This window comes from Protopterus annectens, chromosome 12.part0, assembly GCF_019279795.1.
Source record: "Protopterus annectens isolate FY-2018-M chromosome 12.part0, PAN1.0, whole genome shotgun sequence".
Taxonomy (NCBI): Eukaryota; Metazoa; Chordata; order Ceratodontiformes; family Protopteridae; genus Protopterus; species Protopterus annectens.
Genome location: NC_056746.1, coordinates 937,309,078 through 937,326,142, shown reverse-complemented (window position 1 = coordinate 937,326,142; position 17,065 = coordinate 937,309,078). Strand labels below are relative to the sequence as shown.

The 17,065-nt window shown below is 44.3% G+C and overlaps 1 protein-coding gene across 2 annotated transcripts in view; it reads left to right on the top strand.

Moving 5' to 3' along the window:
• GNAS (GNAS complex locus) overlaps positions 1-17,065 on the top strand; it is a 2,418,861-nt gene that overhangs the window by 1,705,428 nt on the left and 696,368 nt on the right. For both annotated transcript variants that reach the window (XM_044089970.1, XM_044089971.1), the window contains exons 6-7: positions 306-360; positions 2,207-2,280. In XM_044089970.1, the coding sequence (XP_043945905.1) occupies positions 306-360; positions 2,207-2,280 (129 nt within the window). The remainder of the gene's footprint in view (positions 1-305; positions 361-2,206; positions 2,281-17,065) is intronic.

Sequence of the window (17,065 nt, the reverse complement as noted above, 5' to 3'; positions counted from 1 at the left end):
AACTTTGTCCCCAGACTTCATTTCTTAGAGACTTTCTTTGACTATGTAGATTAATAAGGTTGGTCATAACTAGTATCGGAACGTTAAATCAAGTTTGTTTTAATATCTACTCATGTTTTTTTCATGCAAGTGTAGGTGAAATGGCTAATGAATTCTGCATGTAATATACACTTTGTACAGTGTGTTCAGTATTGGACAGAATTAATTTATGGTCCTTAAAATTCTGTTATGTTTAGAAACACCTGTTTTAAGCTGTTGTGTACTTGTCATTAAGATAAATAGTCACTGAATTAATTTCTTTCTAGCTTTCTAGATAGGATTGACACAGTCCGACAGAGTGACTACACGCCTAGTGATCAGGTGAGTAATTTTTGAGCAGCGTGATTAGTAGATGTGATTTTTAATCACATTTTTAAAGCAAGTGTAATGGTGCTTTACATATACCTTGCATGTGATTTTTTAGAAAAAGAACATTTAACAAGACCCTGCTCTAAAAATTAAAAATCTGAGCAGTTTCGTTATTTATGAAAGCTTTAACAGTAATACTAAGTGTGTATCCAGCAAGCTTTTTGACAACAGATCTAGCCTTGTGGGAGGCTTGGTTGTAGTATTCTTAACAGTGAGCAAGCCGTAGCTGCAAGATAGTCTTGTTACACAGGTAAAAAATAAGCATCTGGAGTGTATTAACCTCTTCAGGAAGTTTGACTGTTTTCATTTATGCCACCTTGACATTAGGTAGTGAGGAAAATAAATCACTGTAGAATTTTTTTTTTTTTTTTTTTGCAAAGTAGTGCAACATTGACGTTATAATTAATAGGAAAAGTATGTGAAATGAGTAAAATTTGTCAGATGCAAGTGACGTGAGACACTTAGCAGTATATAAACTGATGTGAGGGTTGCAAGCAAGGATACCACAGTAACCCCACTTTGTTTATTCATTTTCAGCATTGGAGTTCTATAGACTAGAGAGCAAGAATTAAAAAGAGAATTTAAAGATAAAGATGATGTAGTTTGTCTCTTCAGTGAAAACAGTACCAGATACATGGGAAGGGTTAATTGATTCAGATGGTCAATACCACTATTACAGTCAGAGATGCAGTTGCAGCTTTTACATTGATGACCTGAATACCTTGTTGTGGAGTGAGCCACACAAGCTTACCAGCTGTTGAGTGCAAAGGATAAGCAAGTTATTGGTAAAAGGGAATGTTATTTACCTTTTCTACCTTCACATTAAGATTGTACTGGCGCATTAGGAAACATCAGTGCATTAATTCATCATATTAATGTGTGATATGACTTGACATTAATACCGAAAAGAAACCTTTATTTTTATTACAGCTGAGATAGAGCACTCATCCCCACTGGGCCTATTTCAGTCTCATCTCGGAGGTAAACACAATAAGTACATGCCATGTACTGTTTGCAGGCATTGAGCAGTTTCTCTCAACTCTCTCTACTCTTGTGCCTTTAAACGTGCAGGTTTACATTACTTTTCCTGCCAGCCTACTTATTTTAACTCTCTATTTCAGCATTACATTGCATATATTGCTCCCAAATACTCTATTTTTGCAAAAATTACTCCAACTTTTAATGATCACATCTGCATTATCATTAACACTTGCTTAAATTGACAACAAAAAACTCCTAAGGAAAGGGAACTAGAGACTTTACTAAAATGTATGAGCAGTATTAGAAAATAAGCTGGAGTACCAGAAACTTTTAAGTGAAGTTTAGTTACCGGTGTTCACCACCATTAAGTCAAAGGTGATGCTGGTGGTAGAAAAATGATTTGCTAGCTAAATTGCTTACTGGACTGTTGTGCCCAGGTCAAGCTAGCACTAAAGCCATCCTGTACTCTGCTAGTTTGTAATTTCTTTTATCTGCTTGAGAGTTACTTGAGCGCCTGTCGCTTATGGGGAGGAAGAGAGAAAATAATGACTGTTTACAATTAAACTGGTAGAGCTCTCTTGAGGATATAGAATTGGGTGACTGCAAAACTTTTCTGTCTGATAATGAATACATTTAGTAAAGCTGTGATGTAGTTAGGTTTTCTGTTTATCTTATTTAATGTTCTTTAGTTGATCTAAAGAGAGAGACTTAGTTATAAGTATGCATTTAAAGAGAAGTGGATTATAACACATCAAAAATACAAAATGTTATAAAGCCATAAGTGGTGGTCTCTCTGAGTCTTACTGTTTCATTTTAGGATCTTCTACGATGCAGAGTTCTGACGTCAGGGATTTTTGAAACCAGATTTCAAGTCGACAAAGTAAACTTCCAGTAAGTGTATTTTATTGTATTACCTACCAACTTCAATTGTATCAGTTGTATGTACTCGAGAAAAGATATTTGAGTTCTTGCATTTTAAATATCCAGGCGAGGTCAGTTCATATCATCGTGTAACAGCAGACAGTAATTTTAGATAAGCAGGGAATTTAACAGAAGGTGAAAAGGACTGTTAAAAAGAAAACCCCGACATTTTTCATGTAGTGTATGTGTTTTGTTTTTTAGTTACAACATAAATTGTGCATTTCCTGCCTTTCTTTGTACCTCATTCCTCCTGAAAGTAATTTTGCATTCTGTTTATTTCTATGTAATTTGCGGTTTCTGTTTTGTAGAAGTTTTACTTTCAGCTCGTTTATCTCCTTTACAGTGGTTAGTACTTGTTATAGTTGGATTGGATTTCATTTTCCATTTTTTTAGTAATTGTTGTTTTGGCAGCCAGTAGCATTAAACTTTGCCTTACAAACGTAGGCAATTCATATCCTTTGTACCAGTTCAAAAGAATCATTTCATTAATTAAAAATTGCTTCTTTAACATTTTTGTCAAAAGTTCATTTTAGGGATTTTTTTTAAATGTGCCAACTCATTACACCCCCCCCCCAAAAAAAAAAAAGGTCCCAGTTGCATCTTTCTTTCCATTACACTTCCACAAGCCTTTGCTGTCTACCTGAGAAAGTTTTCTGAAGTCTGCTTGTGGTGTAAAAATACCCATGCAAACTTCCAAGCAAAAGTACTACTACTACTAACCTACCAATATAGGTTACAATTTTTTGCAGCCATACAGATGCTATTCCATTGTTCCTTTTTAAATTGCCTTTCCATTTTTTCTTAACCCTTTGTTCTCTTATTCTTATTTTTCATGAAATATTGTACACACCCTACTAATTATACCTTAACAGTGACATCTGATGATGTCAATCTTCACCTATTCTTGACTTGTGGGTACGGTTATGATCCTCAGAACCAATCTGAATGATATATAGCTCGCATCAGCCAAAAATCTCTCCAGCTACTAGTCTACCCACAATGCCCCCCCCTCTGTATTACCCCAGATCTCATTTGCTGCTCTTGTAAGACGCATCAGCCGATTTCTCTCTCAGCTAAGTTAAACATTTTTTTATTTACTCTCTCTCAAGTACTCTGATTTTTATTATATAGTTTTAAAAATCTTTGGTCTACCTTCAGTGAGTGTATTCGTTCCCTTTTACTGGTGGTATTTTCCAGTACCATCCTTGGTAGTTTTTCTTCCCACTCCCCTTGCTCTCTTCCCTTTTTACTGATGGTAATCTTTCTACTATCGCTGGTATATTTTTTTTTCTTTGCAGTGTGACTGGGTTCTGTCCTTTCCTCGTTTTTTTTTGTTTATCTCTGAATCTCCTGCTTTTTTATTTAGGACAATGACATAAAAACCTAAAAACTCCACTACAGGCTTCAAACAGTGTACAGAGTGCTGCTGGAAACTGACAAACTTGGGTAACCATGACTGTTGCGTGTATTGTTTTGGTGTGCTCCCCTTGAGTGTTGACTGTAAAATCTGTCAGGGTTTCAGTAACAAAACTCTAGCAGAGAGGAAAAATAAAGTTATTCTCAAAGGGCTCCTTAAAGCCCTGTTCGAGGAAGCCTTGTCTTGTCCAAGGCTGACCAATCTCCCCTGGCCTCTGGATCAAAATCCTTTCGTTCGGTACTGACATTTCCTTCGGCACCACCTATTAAGAAGCATAAGCATCTGCAGGTTCCTCTTCAGAACTGAAAGCTAAAGTTCTGAAGCTTCACATACCGGTACCATCGACACCAATGACACTTACTCAACCTTTGACAACTACCGTTCCTACCTTCACCATGGTTCTGACAACGGCACCAACTGTCACTACTGCCTTGCCAGTGCCAAGATCTCCCACAGCCCAGCAGATGGTGCCAAAGACTGATATTTCCACTCAACCCAGGACCACTTATTCCCCCTCCTTGGTCCCTGTCGGACAGCTTCCCTAGTCTTTTCTTGGAGAGACCCGAGTCATCTCCTGAGTTGTCCGTCCGCTTCACCAGAAGTCGCTCTCAATTTGATATTTTAAGGTTGGTGGATCAAATCCTGACAGTCAAGGTCTTCCCTTATCTTCTCAGCCCCTTTTCCCTTATGGTTCAGGAGCAGCTCCCCTATGACCCCTTCTTATTCTCCTCCTCTGATGTCTTCACAGGCTTTAGCGCTCTCAATTCCATCCTCACAAACTCCAATAGCTTTGGAGCCAACAACCTTTCATCTTTGCTGAGTTCAGCTCTGACGCCTTCAAGGCTTTTGGCACCGTTGGGTCCCCAAGACTGTGTCTTTGCCCTCTGGCACAAGGGGTTCGAGTTGGCTTCAAGTTTTTCTGTGGAGATGGCCTTACCTATTTGTTCTGCGCCGACAGAGGACCTGTCCTCGCTTCTGGTTTGTCAGGTTGGTGTCTCAGGGCGGGGTGTGATACCGGTTCTGAGTTTCTGTCTCAGTTCCATGCTGCCATCCCTCCTCAGGGGCTCCTACCTTTCAAGCCATGCAAAGAGCTTTGGCCACTGCCTCGTCTCATGTGGCTCCTGTGTTACTGGAGTCTCTCCCTGTATCCCCAGGTTTTTTGGTTCTACTACCAACCTTGACCCCCTGAACAGAGAGCACCAATGTCATGAGACTTGCCTACTAAAGGTGTACCCTTTTCCAAGTCCTCTTCAGGTGTTCCCACTGAAGAGTCTCCTTGAAAGAGATTGTGTAAGAGGAAACATCATGATTCTCCTGAGGATTCCATCACAGAGGATACAGATTTCGATGAGGGGGAGAGTTTCCCACTATCATCCCAGAAAGACGTCTGCTTCTGAGACATTCTTGAGATCCTAAAACAGAGGGATGATTGGAAGCCTAAACACTGTTCCTGTGAGGAATCTGTGTACTTGCAGGCCATTGTTGCTCGCCCGTCTACCTCCTGGGTGACCCCGCCCTAATTAAATCGAACGCTCATCGTGTTTCAAGGATCCTGACGCTGTAGAACCTGTCCCCCCAGAGACCTGACAAGATACGTTCCGCTCCTGAAGATCATCCACATTGGGCAATGGGCTTGGTAGTTAATTCCATGGTGGTAGCGGCTGCCATCAAGAAAACTAGCCGAGGAAATTTCTACTGTACATTACTCTTGAGTCCAGGGTGATGAACAGATTTGGTAAGTGAGTTTTGTGCATCATTGACCTTCATCAAGTCCTTCACCTTTTTGGCACACTTCATTAGAAATCAGAGGGATCTGGTCAAGGAGCCTTCAGAAACCCTGGCGGGTGCAGTTGCTGAGGGGTTTCAAGAAAAACTGGCCTCCCAGTTAGCTACCCTGAAGTCTATTTTAAATTCGTTCATGAGGCTCATTGTGCATGCAGCCAAAGGGCCAACCAGGTCAGCAGGTTCAGGTATTTCTATTCAATGACATGCCCTGGATGCGCCTATGTGAATTTGCAGAACCATTTGTCTTCCTTCGTCTGCTCCTTTTAAGGATAATCTTTGGACCCAAAGTAAAGGAAGCTCTGTCCAGGTGTGGAAAGGTTGGAAAAACTGTCTGCTGTGGGCATTCGTTTTTCCACTCAACAATCCTACTTCAAAAATCAAAGGAGTGGTAAGATGTGGTTCAAGAAGTCCCAGAAGCCTTTCCAGGACGTACGTGATTCAGACTCCGCTCGGGCAGAGGGGGGAGTTGCAATGGAAGACACAGTCTCAAAGGCAGAGGTGGTCCGCACAATCAGGGTTTCAGGGAGGAGTTCTCTGGTCAGCCATACCACCGATCCTGAAAGGGGGTTGCTTGCCTCTGGAGGCAGTCAGGGGAAGATTTTCCTTGCTTCCGACCGCCTCAAACACCGATGCCTGGGTGCTAAGGATCATTTCCAGAGGTTATTTAATCCCTTTCACTCTCTACCAGAGAACCCATGCAAGACTACCTGATGTTCTACCCAGTCAGAGAGATCAAGAAGCATTAGAAATTCAAAAGCTGCTAGGAAAAAAGTCATCCAGGAAGTCCCACCAGATCAATTAGGAATCGGGATTTCACTCAAAATTCTTTAGTGCAGAAGAAAACGGGGAACTGTAGATCAATTTTGGATCTAGGTATTCTGAACAAATTTGTCCAGCAGTCAAAATTCCAGATGGTCACAGTTCAGTCAGTTCTTCCCTTCTTGGAGGAAAATGATTGGATGTGCTGTATTGACTATCAAGATGTGTATTACCTCATAGTTTGACAAATGCTCAAGTATGTTTCTCTGCTTCTGGCTAGGAGCCAGTCATTACCAATTCAGAGTGCTGCCCTTTGGTCTCACCACAGCCTCCAGGTTGTTCGCCAAATGCATGACAGCAGTCACAGCACATTTGAGGCTGCGCAGATTTAGTGCGTTTCCTTGCCTAAACGACTGACTCCTTACTGCTTCCACCAGGCCTTTACTACTACGAGCAACGAGCTTCATTCTTTAACTGTCTTAGGTTCATAGGATGATTGATGCTAGGCTATTGGCCCGGAGGACATTATAAGCCCAGCCCAGAATTTTTCCTCAGTCAGCACCTGATGTCCTTCAAGGATGCATCTGCAGTCCTTACATATGGGTTGTCCAGCCTCAGGCAGCCCTTCGGTCGGCCGGATTCCAAAGTCTGGGTCCGGCGTCGGCTGATGTCGCCCTTTCCCCAACGTCACTGCGCCTGGGGTATAAAAGCGTCAGTCGACGCCATCTTCCTCAGTCTTTCTTGCCGCGTGGTGCCCGAAGCAGAAGCAGTTCGCAAGTGCCGGTCGGCCAGCTCCTGTAATTCAGCTACCGAAGACTTCAAAAGCTAAGTACCCCGTTGGGGACTCTTTCTTGCCTCAGCCGATGTCAGATAAAGTTGTTAATTGCTTAACTTGTGGGAAACAAATACCTCATAAGGATTTCCACTCTTACTGCCTCCCCTGCCTAGGCCTAGACCATGACGTCTCGGCCTGTTCAGCCTGTGCTTCCTTCAATCGACGCACTCTTAGGCGTCGGGCGGAGTTTGCAGAGGAATTTTTTGGGGCTAGTTTCTCTTACAATATGCCGTCGGAGACTCCGACTCCTCATTTAACCAAGAAACGGAAGGACAAGGACTGACACACGCGGACCGTGGTTTCGGCTGAAACAACGGCTAGGCCTACCGCGAGTGTCTCGGTCTCGGCTGAAACAGAGTCCTTGGTACTTCCACCGAAACCGCTCAACCGGCAACCTCGGCCCCGGAGGCCCCTTCTGAGTCGGTTATTGAATTCCCTTCAGAAACTGGTGTCCTGGAAACTTCTGACACCATTCCTCTAGACAAAACTACACCAGCACGTGGTGCAGCCAGGTCCCCTGCATCCATGTCCATAAAGGCATTCACCAGGGCTAAAGCTGCTAAACACCCAAAAGCTCTGCCTCCCAGGGCTATTCCTCAGGGACCCACTACAGGTTCACAGATCCTAAGTTTAGCTGAGGATCTTATCTCCTTAATTAGGGGCTCTCCACCACATCCGGACAGGGGCTCTCAACCTCCTCTAGACAAAAGGCCCAGGGTTGGGCCCTCTGATCCCCACTCCTCAGATGAGGCCTCTGATGGCTCTGCTCTCTCGGATTACCAGGAGGAGGCTTTTTCGGCCTACGAGGATTCTGATGCAGAGGACTCTATCCCCTCGGCCTCCCCTCCTGAAGAGCTGTCCTTTGGGGAGACCCTTCACTCCATGAGAGAGCATTTCCAATGGCAGGACCAGGATTTTTCTGATTCCAGGAAGAGATTAAGGACTTTTTTTGCATTTACCTCAGCATAGACCTTTGGCTATTCCTCCTGTTTTGAATGTCATTGATGATGTGTACTCTGAGTCTAGCATAACCCCTGACACTCTTCCTCCGGCTCCTGTCAAACCCGATAGGTATTACAGGGTCCCGGACTCTCATCTTTTCCTTTACAAGGCCCACTCTGCTGATCCAGAAACTATTTCCCAGGGCCCTAAAGGGGTTGCAGCTGCCACTACTAAAAATCCACTCCCCTCAAAGGGAGTCCAGGGCTTTAGAGAGATGGGGTAAAAAGTGTATACCTCTGCTACTCTTTCTTTGAGGGCATTAAATTGTCATTTTCATATGATACAGTACCAAGAGTATTCGTTAGATGAATTGCATAAAAAACTGTCTTCACCTGAACCCCTAGATCGCAAATCACTTCAGGACCTAGTGCATAACTCCCAACAGGTTAGCAACCATTTCTTGCAGTGTAGTTATGATGCGTTGGAAGCTTCATGTAGGTCAGCTATGACAGGTGCAGTCATACGTAGGCATGCTTGGCTGAAGGAACAATCTCTGCCAGACCATGTTAAAGCAAAGCTTCTGGATGCTCCACTGGAAAAGCAGAAGTTATTTGGCTCTACTGCTCAGGAGGTCTTAAAGAAATTTGAGGAAAAGGCAAAATCTGTACAAACAGTCAAAGATTTTCTCCAAGTCCAACCACCAAGATTCAGCAGAAATTGGCCTTCCAAGAATTGGTCCTTTCCAGACACAGAGAGATTTCAAAGAGGCAAGAACAGGCGTGCCAGAGGTAGAGGGCAAGCTAGAGGCTCCTACAGAGGACGTCAATGGCAGCCTCCTAACCAGAGCGGTAGTGCTGGACCTACAACTGCTGCACAAGGACAGACTCAATGACTTTACTTTGACCCCGCCAACCAGGGCTCATTTGGAAGCACCTTTAGGTGGAAAGCTTTCTTAATTCTCAGAAAATTGGCACAGTATTACAAGGGACAAATGGACACTGCAAATAATAGACAAAAGGATACAGGTTCCATTTTCACACATTACCAAAAAGAAAAGGCATGCCAGACCTGCCACTGAATCAAAGGGCAGAGGCTTTGAAACAAATCTCCAACTTAATGCAAATGAAAGCTATAGAAAAGGTTCCTCTTTCAGAACAAGGCCAAGGATTTTATTCCAGACTATTCCTTGTTCCAAGAAAAGAAAAACAATGGAGGCCTTTTCTCGACTTGTCCGCACTGAATACTTATCTCATTGTGCCAAAATTCAAAATGCTGACTCTACAGCAACTCCTTCCCATGCTGGGCAAGGGGTCTTGGCTGGTAACTCTAGACCTCAAGGAGGCATAGCTGTATGTCCCTGTCAGACAAAGTTGCAGAAGACACCTCAGATTTCTTGCAGGTTCAGAGCATTATCAATTCTCAGCATTGCCCTTTGGCTTATCTACTGCGCCCAGAGTATTCACGAAATGCCTGGCATCAGTAATTGCACACTGCAGACTTCAGGGGATTCAAATATACCCATATCTGGACGACTGCCTTATACAAGCGGACAGCCAACAAACTTTGGTAAAACACTTGAATTATGCCATCCGCCTACTTCAGGCCTTGGGATATACAGTCAGCATTCACAAATCAAGACTTGTTCCATCCCAAAGAATAACTTTTCTGGGTGCGGATCTAGATACAACCACCCAAATGGCTTTTCTCACAGAAGAAAAACAAAGCCAACTACCGGATTACTTCAAAAATCTGACAAGACAAACTCAGCTGACTGCAAGGAAAATCCTGCAGGCCCTGGGTTACATGGCATCCTGCATTCCTTTGATTCCACAAGCAAAGCTGCATATGAGGAAACTACAATGGTACCTAAGGAGTTTATAGACTCAGCACAGTCACAGCTTAGAAACCTTGATACCACTCATTCCATGCCTTCAACAGGAATTTCTGTGGTGGGCTCAAGCAAGCCAGTCAAACAGGGGTCTGCCCTTCAGCAAACCAATAACCAGCCAAACCATTACAACGGACGCTTCAGACCACGGATGGGGAGCACACATGGAGGGCAGATGCATTCAAGGATTATGGTCACAAAAAGAGCTACGCATGCACATAAACCAAAAAGAAATGCTGGCAGTGATACATGCAATCGAGGCCTTCAAACTCTTTCTGCATCAAGGCCACCTGCTAATAAAGACAGACAATACCAGTTATGTGGTACATAAACAAGCAAGGAGGTACCCATTCCTAACCTCTTTGCAGACTGGCAATGAATCTTTGGGAACTTTCCCTGAAACTCAATATAGAGCTGCAATCCCAGTTTGTGCCAGGAAAACACAACATACTGGCAGACAGCCTAAGCAGAAAAATCATGGATGCACACGAATGGATGCTGCACCCAGACATCTTCCTTCAGATAACTCAATCATGGGGGAGGCCGGACATAGATCTTTTTGCCTCCCACCACAATCATCAGCTGAAGAAATTCTGCTCAAGGACATACCACCCACAAGCATGGAAAGTGGACGCGCTCTCTTTCAGCTGGAGAACTCTTAACAGTGTATGCATTTCCACCTCTCCCATTAATGACCAAGGTCTTACTGAAGATCAGGACAGAGCAGCCAAAAGTGATTCTGATAGCTCCGGACTGGCCAAGACAGCACTGGTACCCACTGTTAAAGAGCATGTCACACACGAAACCGTGGCCTCTTCCTCAATGGCCACTTCTTCTGACACAGCACAATTACAAGACTCTGCATGCCAACCTGAAAACCTTGCAGCTAACAGCCTGGAGAATACCTTGACTCCTCCCCAGGATAAGCTATCCAAGAGAGTGAAGGATATCATCATGGAAGCTCGACGGCCTTCCACAAGAAAGGCATATTCAGCAAAATGGAAAAGATTTCACACTTGGAGCACCACAAAGGGCCTAGATGCGACCGTGATGAACATGGCACATATCCTGGAATACTTGGCAGAAATGCTCCACAATGGCCTGTCTTACTCTTCCATAAAAATTCACGCTTCAGCAATTTCAGCAGAATACAATACTGATCCACCTGTCTTCTCTCATCCTCTCCTAAGACAGTTTCTAAGAGGAATTAAAAACATCAATCCTCCAAGGAAACCACCAGTGCCTACATGGGACCTTAACTTCGTGTTGGAAAAACTAACACTGCCTCCCTTTGAACCAGCAGCATCTTCTGAACTACAGTTCCTGTCTTGGAAGACTGCCTTCCTTCTAGCCATAACCTCAGCAAGAAGAGTATCTGAGTTGCAGGCCCTCATGGCAGTACAACCATTTCTTATTTTTCATCAGGACAGAGTCTCATTGAGAACCAATCCTTCATTCATGCCAAAGGTGGTATCCAGGGTCTCATTGAACCAAGCTATTCACCTGCCTACCTTCTTTCCAAATCCACAACGCAAAAGGGGAGAAACTTCTGCATACCCTGGACATTCACCGACAGTTGCGCTACTACTTGGACAGAACTAAAACTTACAGAAAAACTGACCAGCTGTTTGTAGCATATGCTGCTGGTGCACAAGGAAGAGCAATTTCCAAACAGACAATTTCAAAATGGATAGGGAATTGCATTCGATTTTGTTACTCCTTTCATGGCAAAACTGTGCCAGCTAACATTAGACCTCATTCCACCAGAGCCACAGCCACCTCCACAGCCTTCTTAAGAGGGGTGGCTAACAAGGACATTTTAGAAGCTGCTACATGGAGCTCCGTGCATACATTTTCCAAGCATTACAACTTACTCTTATATTCCAGATCCAGAGCAGGCTTTGCTACGGCAGTCCTGCAGGGCATTTTAGCTACACCATCCTGTTCTTAGATCCTACCACCCCCACATTGGCTATGGTATTCTACCCATATGTAAGGACTGCAGATGCATCCTTGAAGGACATAGTACAGTTTTGTACCTACCATAAATGTAGATGTCCGATAGGTATGCATCTGCAGTCAGGTTTACCCTCCCTCCTTCCCCTCTGTGGTATTCCTTGGGTACTTATCCCTCTCATAGCTAGCTGGGGTTATCTATTATGGTGTATTTGTTTTATATTTCTGTGCATGTTTGGATTTTATTGCATCTCTTCAAATTTAGCCTTCCTTAGAGGGCACCTGGCATCTGGGGCAAGAAAAACTGAGGAAGATGGCGTTGGCTGACGCTTTTATACCCCAGGCGCAGTGATGTCGGGGAAAGGGCGACTTCAGCCGATGCCGGACCCAGACTTTGGAATCCGGCCGACCGAAGAGCTGCCTGAGGCAGGACAACCCATATGTAAGGACTGCAGATGCATACCTATCGGACATCTACATTTATGGTAGGTACAAAACTGTACTTTTCCCCTGTTCAGCAGAGACACGGGTGCGATCCCAGGGGTGTATTTTCTGTTTCCCATCCAATCATCCAGGTTCCTCTTAGAGGTCTATAGAGTTACTCTGACATGGAGAGGGAGTCTATTCCATAGATGGGAGAGTCTTTGCGACACAAATCTGTCCCACTAACATGTTCTATTAATGTCACAGACCAGGTTAAGGCCTTGCATGTGGGTTGTGCGAGTGGAGTTTGATTTACGGATATGCAGCAACTCCGTCAAGGCTGAGTCCAAGTATCTCAACAGTTGGGCAGTCACGGTCATTCTAGCAGGATCTTTACTAACCCCTTCTCAGGATATGGACTTCATCGGAGCTCGTCTCAACAAACTGTTTTGTGTGGCATCGCTTCCCCACCATGCGTTGCAGAAAATACAATCGCATGTTTACCCTCTCCTTCCATCAAACAAAATACCAGTTCAGCAAATTCTGCAGGCATTGGGCTCCATGGCAGCAGTGATCACGTTAGTTCCAGTGGCAAGGTTTCACATGAGACTTATTCATTGCCTGGTTGCGAATCAAAGGTCTATTCTAACCCACCCCTTGAATCACTTAGATTTCGTATCCAGCCATTGCAAAAATGACCTAACCTGGTGGATGCACTCCAAGGAGATTCTTCTGTGCTGCCCCTTTGTCCCCCCTGCAGCCCAAGGCCATAGTGACCATGGATGCCTCTAAGATTGGGGGGAGGCAGCATTTTCTCGGGAAGACAGTCCAAGGCACTTGGCCCCCCTCTGAGGCCAATCTGCATTTCAGTGCTCTAGAGCTAAGGGCAGTGCTTTTGTCATCTCAAGTGTTTTCATTTTGCCTTGTATCAGGGGACGATAGCTATTGAATCAGACAACATTTCCTGTAGTCTGGTACATCAGCAAGCAAGGGGAAACCAAGTCTTATCCTCTGTGTCGACAAGCCCTTAATGTGTGGCATTGGGCCATCACTTCCAACCATTTTCTGATAGTCACGTACATGTCAGGGAGTTCAGATGTGATTGCAGACAAGTTGAGCAGATGCATCCCCATGTCACATGAGTGGTCTCTAAATTCTAGAGTAGCAAAGAAGATTTTCCTTCACTGGGGCCAGCCTTGCTGTGACCTGTTTGCGTCACCCCTGAACCACAAGTGCAGAAGCTACTTTGCTCTAATTCCCCCTCAGGGGAAGTACCCCAGAGATGCTCTTCTCCAAGATTGTCCCCGGGTCTCCTTTATGCATTTCCCTCTTCCCTCTGTTCCTTTTTCTCAAGAAAGCAGATCGGTTGAGAAGCAGAGTGATCATCATTACACCTTACTGGCCTTGACAGATATGGTTTCCCTTCCTCTGGCCTCATGTACTTCACCGCCCATGCATTCTGGACCCAATTCTGTGAAATTTGAAATGTGAAATAATTCCTGCTTTAAAACTTCAGCTTGGCCAGCTAAGAACTTGGTTATATTCAACTGGACATATAAGAGAATTTAAGTACCTTTTATCTGCACTTTTTTTTTAAAAAAATACAGTATTTAATTGATTTAAACTGTGTATGAAGGAGTGTTGAAGGAATTCCCCGGGTCTCCTTTATGCCTTGAGAAATAATTCCTGCTTTAAAACTTCAGCTTGGCCAGCTAAGAACTTGGTTATATTCAACTGGACCCTTGCTTGCTGATGTACCAGACTACAGGAAATGTTGTCTGATTCAATAGCTATCTCAGAGTTGCTGGAGCCATGTCAGACTCAAAGCCTGTCACAAGTGGTGTCCCACAGGGCTCAGTCCTGGGTCCACTCTTGTTCGGCATCTACTTTTCTGAAGTACAAGCAAACACAGGAGGGTTATGGCTGACAAAGTTTGCAGATGACTGCAAACTGGGCGCCATAGTCGAAAACACATCTGACACAGATATCCTCCAGAAGGGCCTCACAGAAACGGATAACTGGTGCCAGAGCCATGGCCTGAAGTTAAACGCCAAAAAATGCATAGTCATACCCTTCGGGAAAAACAAGGTTACCCCTAGCTACCATATAGGTGGCAATCCACTGAGCACAGAAAAAGTCATCAGGGATCTGGGGACCCAGGTTGACAGTAGCCTTCGCTTGACACTCATGTTGCTAAAGTAGTTAGGAAAACCTTCTATATCGCCCACCTGATCATGAAGGGATTCACATCTAGATCAAGGGAGGTCATCGTCCCCCTCTACTCATCACTCATTAGACCTATGATTGAGTACATTGCCCCATTCGGAATGTATCTGACCAGACACCTGCTGCAGCTTGAAAGGCCCCAAAAGTTCCTCACCAAAAGGATAAAGGGTCTCAAAAATATGTCTTATGCTGCCTGACTGAAAGAACTCCAGCTCTATTCAGTCTCATACCGCTTGCTCAGAGGTGACCTGTGCCTGACATATAAGGCCATGTCAAACCCAGATTTGATGAATATGCTTCACCTCAAAAATCTAGATCCCTCAGAACCACAAGGCGGAGACTTAAACCTTGACACGGTTATAAATAGAACGTGCTGGAGGGACAGATTCATCACCCAGAGACTCCCTATGCTGTGGAACAAAATCCCGGTACATGTGAGGCAGAGCACCTCTCTGGCCTTGTTCAAGAGGAATCTTGACCAATGGATGGGAGATTGCAGATATACCCCAGGGATTACTTCAGTGTCACTGCTTGACAGAGGCACAGCAAAATGATAGGCATAGTTTTTATTCAAACTAAAGGGGTGGCGAAAGCCACATAACTATGGGCTAGGCTTATAAATGCCCTTGGGCAGATAGCCTCGTATGAACCTATGAACCTAATTCTGGACCTTCTGTCACATCCTCTGGGACTAGTGCACCCCAATCTGGACTTTTTGTCCCATCCTCTGGGACTAATGCACCCCAGTCTGGACCTTTTGTCCCATCCTCCGGGACTAGTGCACCTCAGTCTACAGACTCACGCTAACTGCTTGTTTTCTCTAATTCTGTTAGTCACCAGGCATGATATTCCTTCCCCTGTATGAGACATTTTGTTGGCATCTAATAAATCATCCACCAAAAATCTTTACTATAGTAAATGGAAGATATTTTGTATTTAGGCTTCCAATAATGGTCTGGACCTCTTTTCAGCACCGGTAGAAAAAGTTTGAGTTTCTAGCTTCTATTTTTTGGTAAAGGACCTTCTGCATCCACAATCAAGGTTATTTTAGCAGCTATTTCAAATTTCCATAACTGTATCCGTGACCAGCATTTCATCTTTCACAGGCTTTGCAAGGTTTTTCTTAAGGTCACTATCTGTTTAAAGCCCCCTTTCAGGGATCTGCTTCCACTATGAGATTTGACTATTGTATTGCAATCCTCTTACTTTACCTTTCTTTGAACCTGCAACTACCTGTGACTTACAATTTCTTTCTTGGAAAACATTGCTTCTCATTGCTGTTACTTTGGTGAGACAAGCCTCCGAATTACAGACTCTTTGTTTAAAAGCCCCTTATTTAGTTTTCCATAAAAAGTGTGTCACTCAGAACAAACCTGACCTTCCTAAAGTGATTTCAGAGATCAGTATCAGTCAGTCTACAGACTAGCGTGAATTTTCCCAAATTTTTCTAATAAAGGTGAATACTACTTGCACCTTCTGGATGTGCACAGGCAATTATATTTTTATCTGGGTAGAATACGGTCTTCCTGTAGTCCTGTCCAAGTCGGAGGTGGACAGGATGATGAAATTCCCCAGAAAACAGATGCCATCTCAGTCTCCCATCGGATCCATGAGCCGCCAACCTTCTTTCCAACCTATACTTGCTCCTTCTCCATTCTGACCTGTCGTTTGAGTCCTTGGATCAGAGATTCGAACTGTCAGATCTGAATGCTATTTCATCTTCGACTCTGGCTACTTCCCTGACAAGATCGACTTTGACACATTTGGAGCACAGTGGCTTCTGGAGCTAAAGCATTGGCGCTGGATCCAAGGGTTGACTTCGACCCTGAAGTTTTTGGGGGCATCACTTCCTCTTGGAGCTTCAGTGCTGGATAGCTCCGGTCTGACTAATCCCTTGGAGCAGAGGGTTGGAGGGACTCTGAGGTTGTCTGCTCCAGAAGTCTCAGCTCTGTTGTGATTGTCCTTGGCTTCAACAGGTCCTTCTGCATTGGAGGTGATGAAGAGGGCATGCTCTCGACCTGGAGTAGTTTTTATTCTCCCTTCTTTGGATTCATGCCTTATTCCCTATTTGGCTCCTATGTTTGAGTTCTTGCATCCTACACCTTAGGAACAGCAAGCCCAGATGTAATTCCAAGCAGTTCCTACCATGGAACTCCCCATCTCTTCAGATACCTCCCCGGAACATCCCACTGAGGAGGTCCCTCAGAAGAGGGCGTGAAAGAATAGGCATTTGGATTCCCCACAGGAATCTCTCACAGAAGACACTGATTTTGATGAATAGGAAGGGTCCCCTGGATCTCCACTTTAAGATGTCTCGTTTGGAGACATCTTAGAGACTCTTCTCCAGAAAGGTGGTTGATCTTCTCAAACCTCTTCTCAGGATGAATCTGTGCTGGTGGAAGCCTTCAGGTCTGGCCCATCTGTCTAGGTCTTGGGTTACCCCCCCCCACCTGCGGATGAGCTTACAGACCTTGTTTCCTGCAGGACATGGAAAGAACTAGACTCTGTAGAACCTATCCCCAAA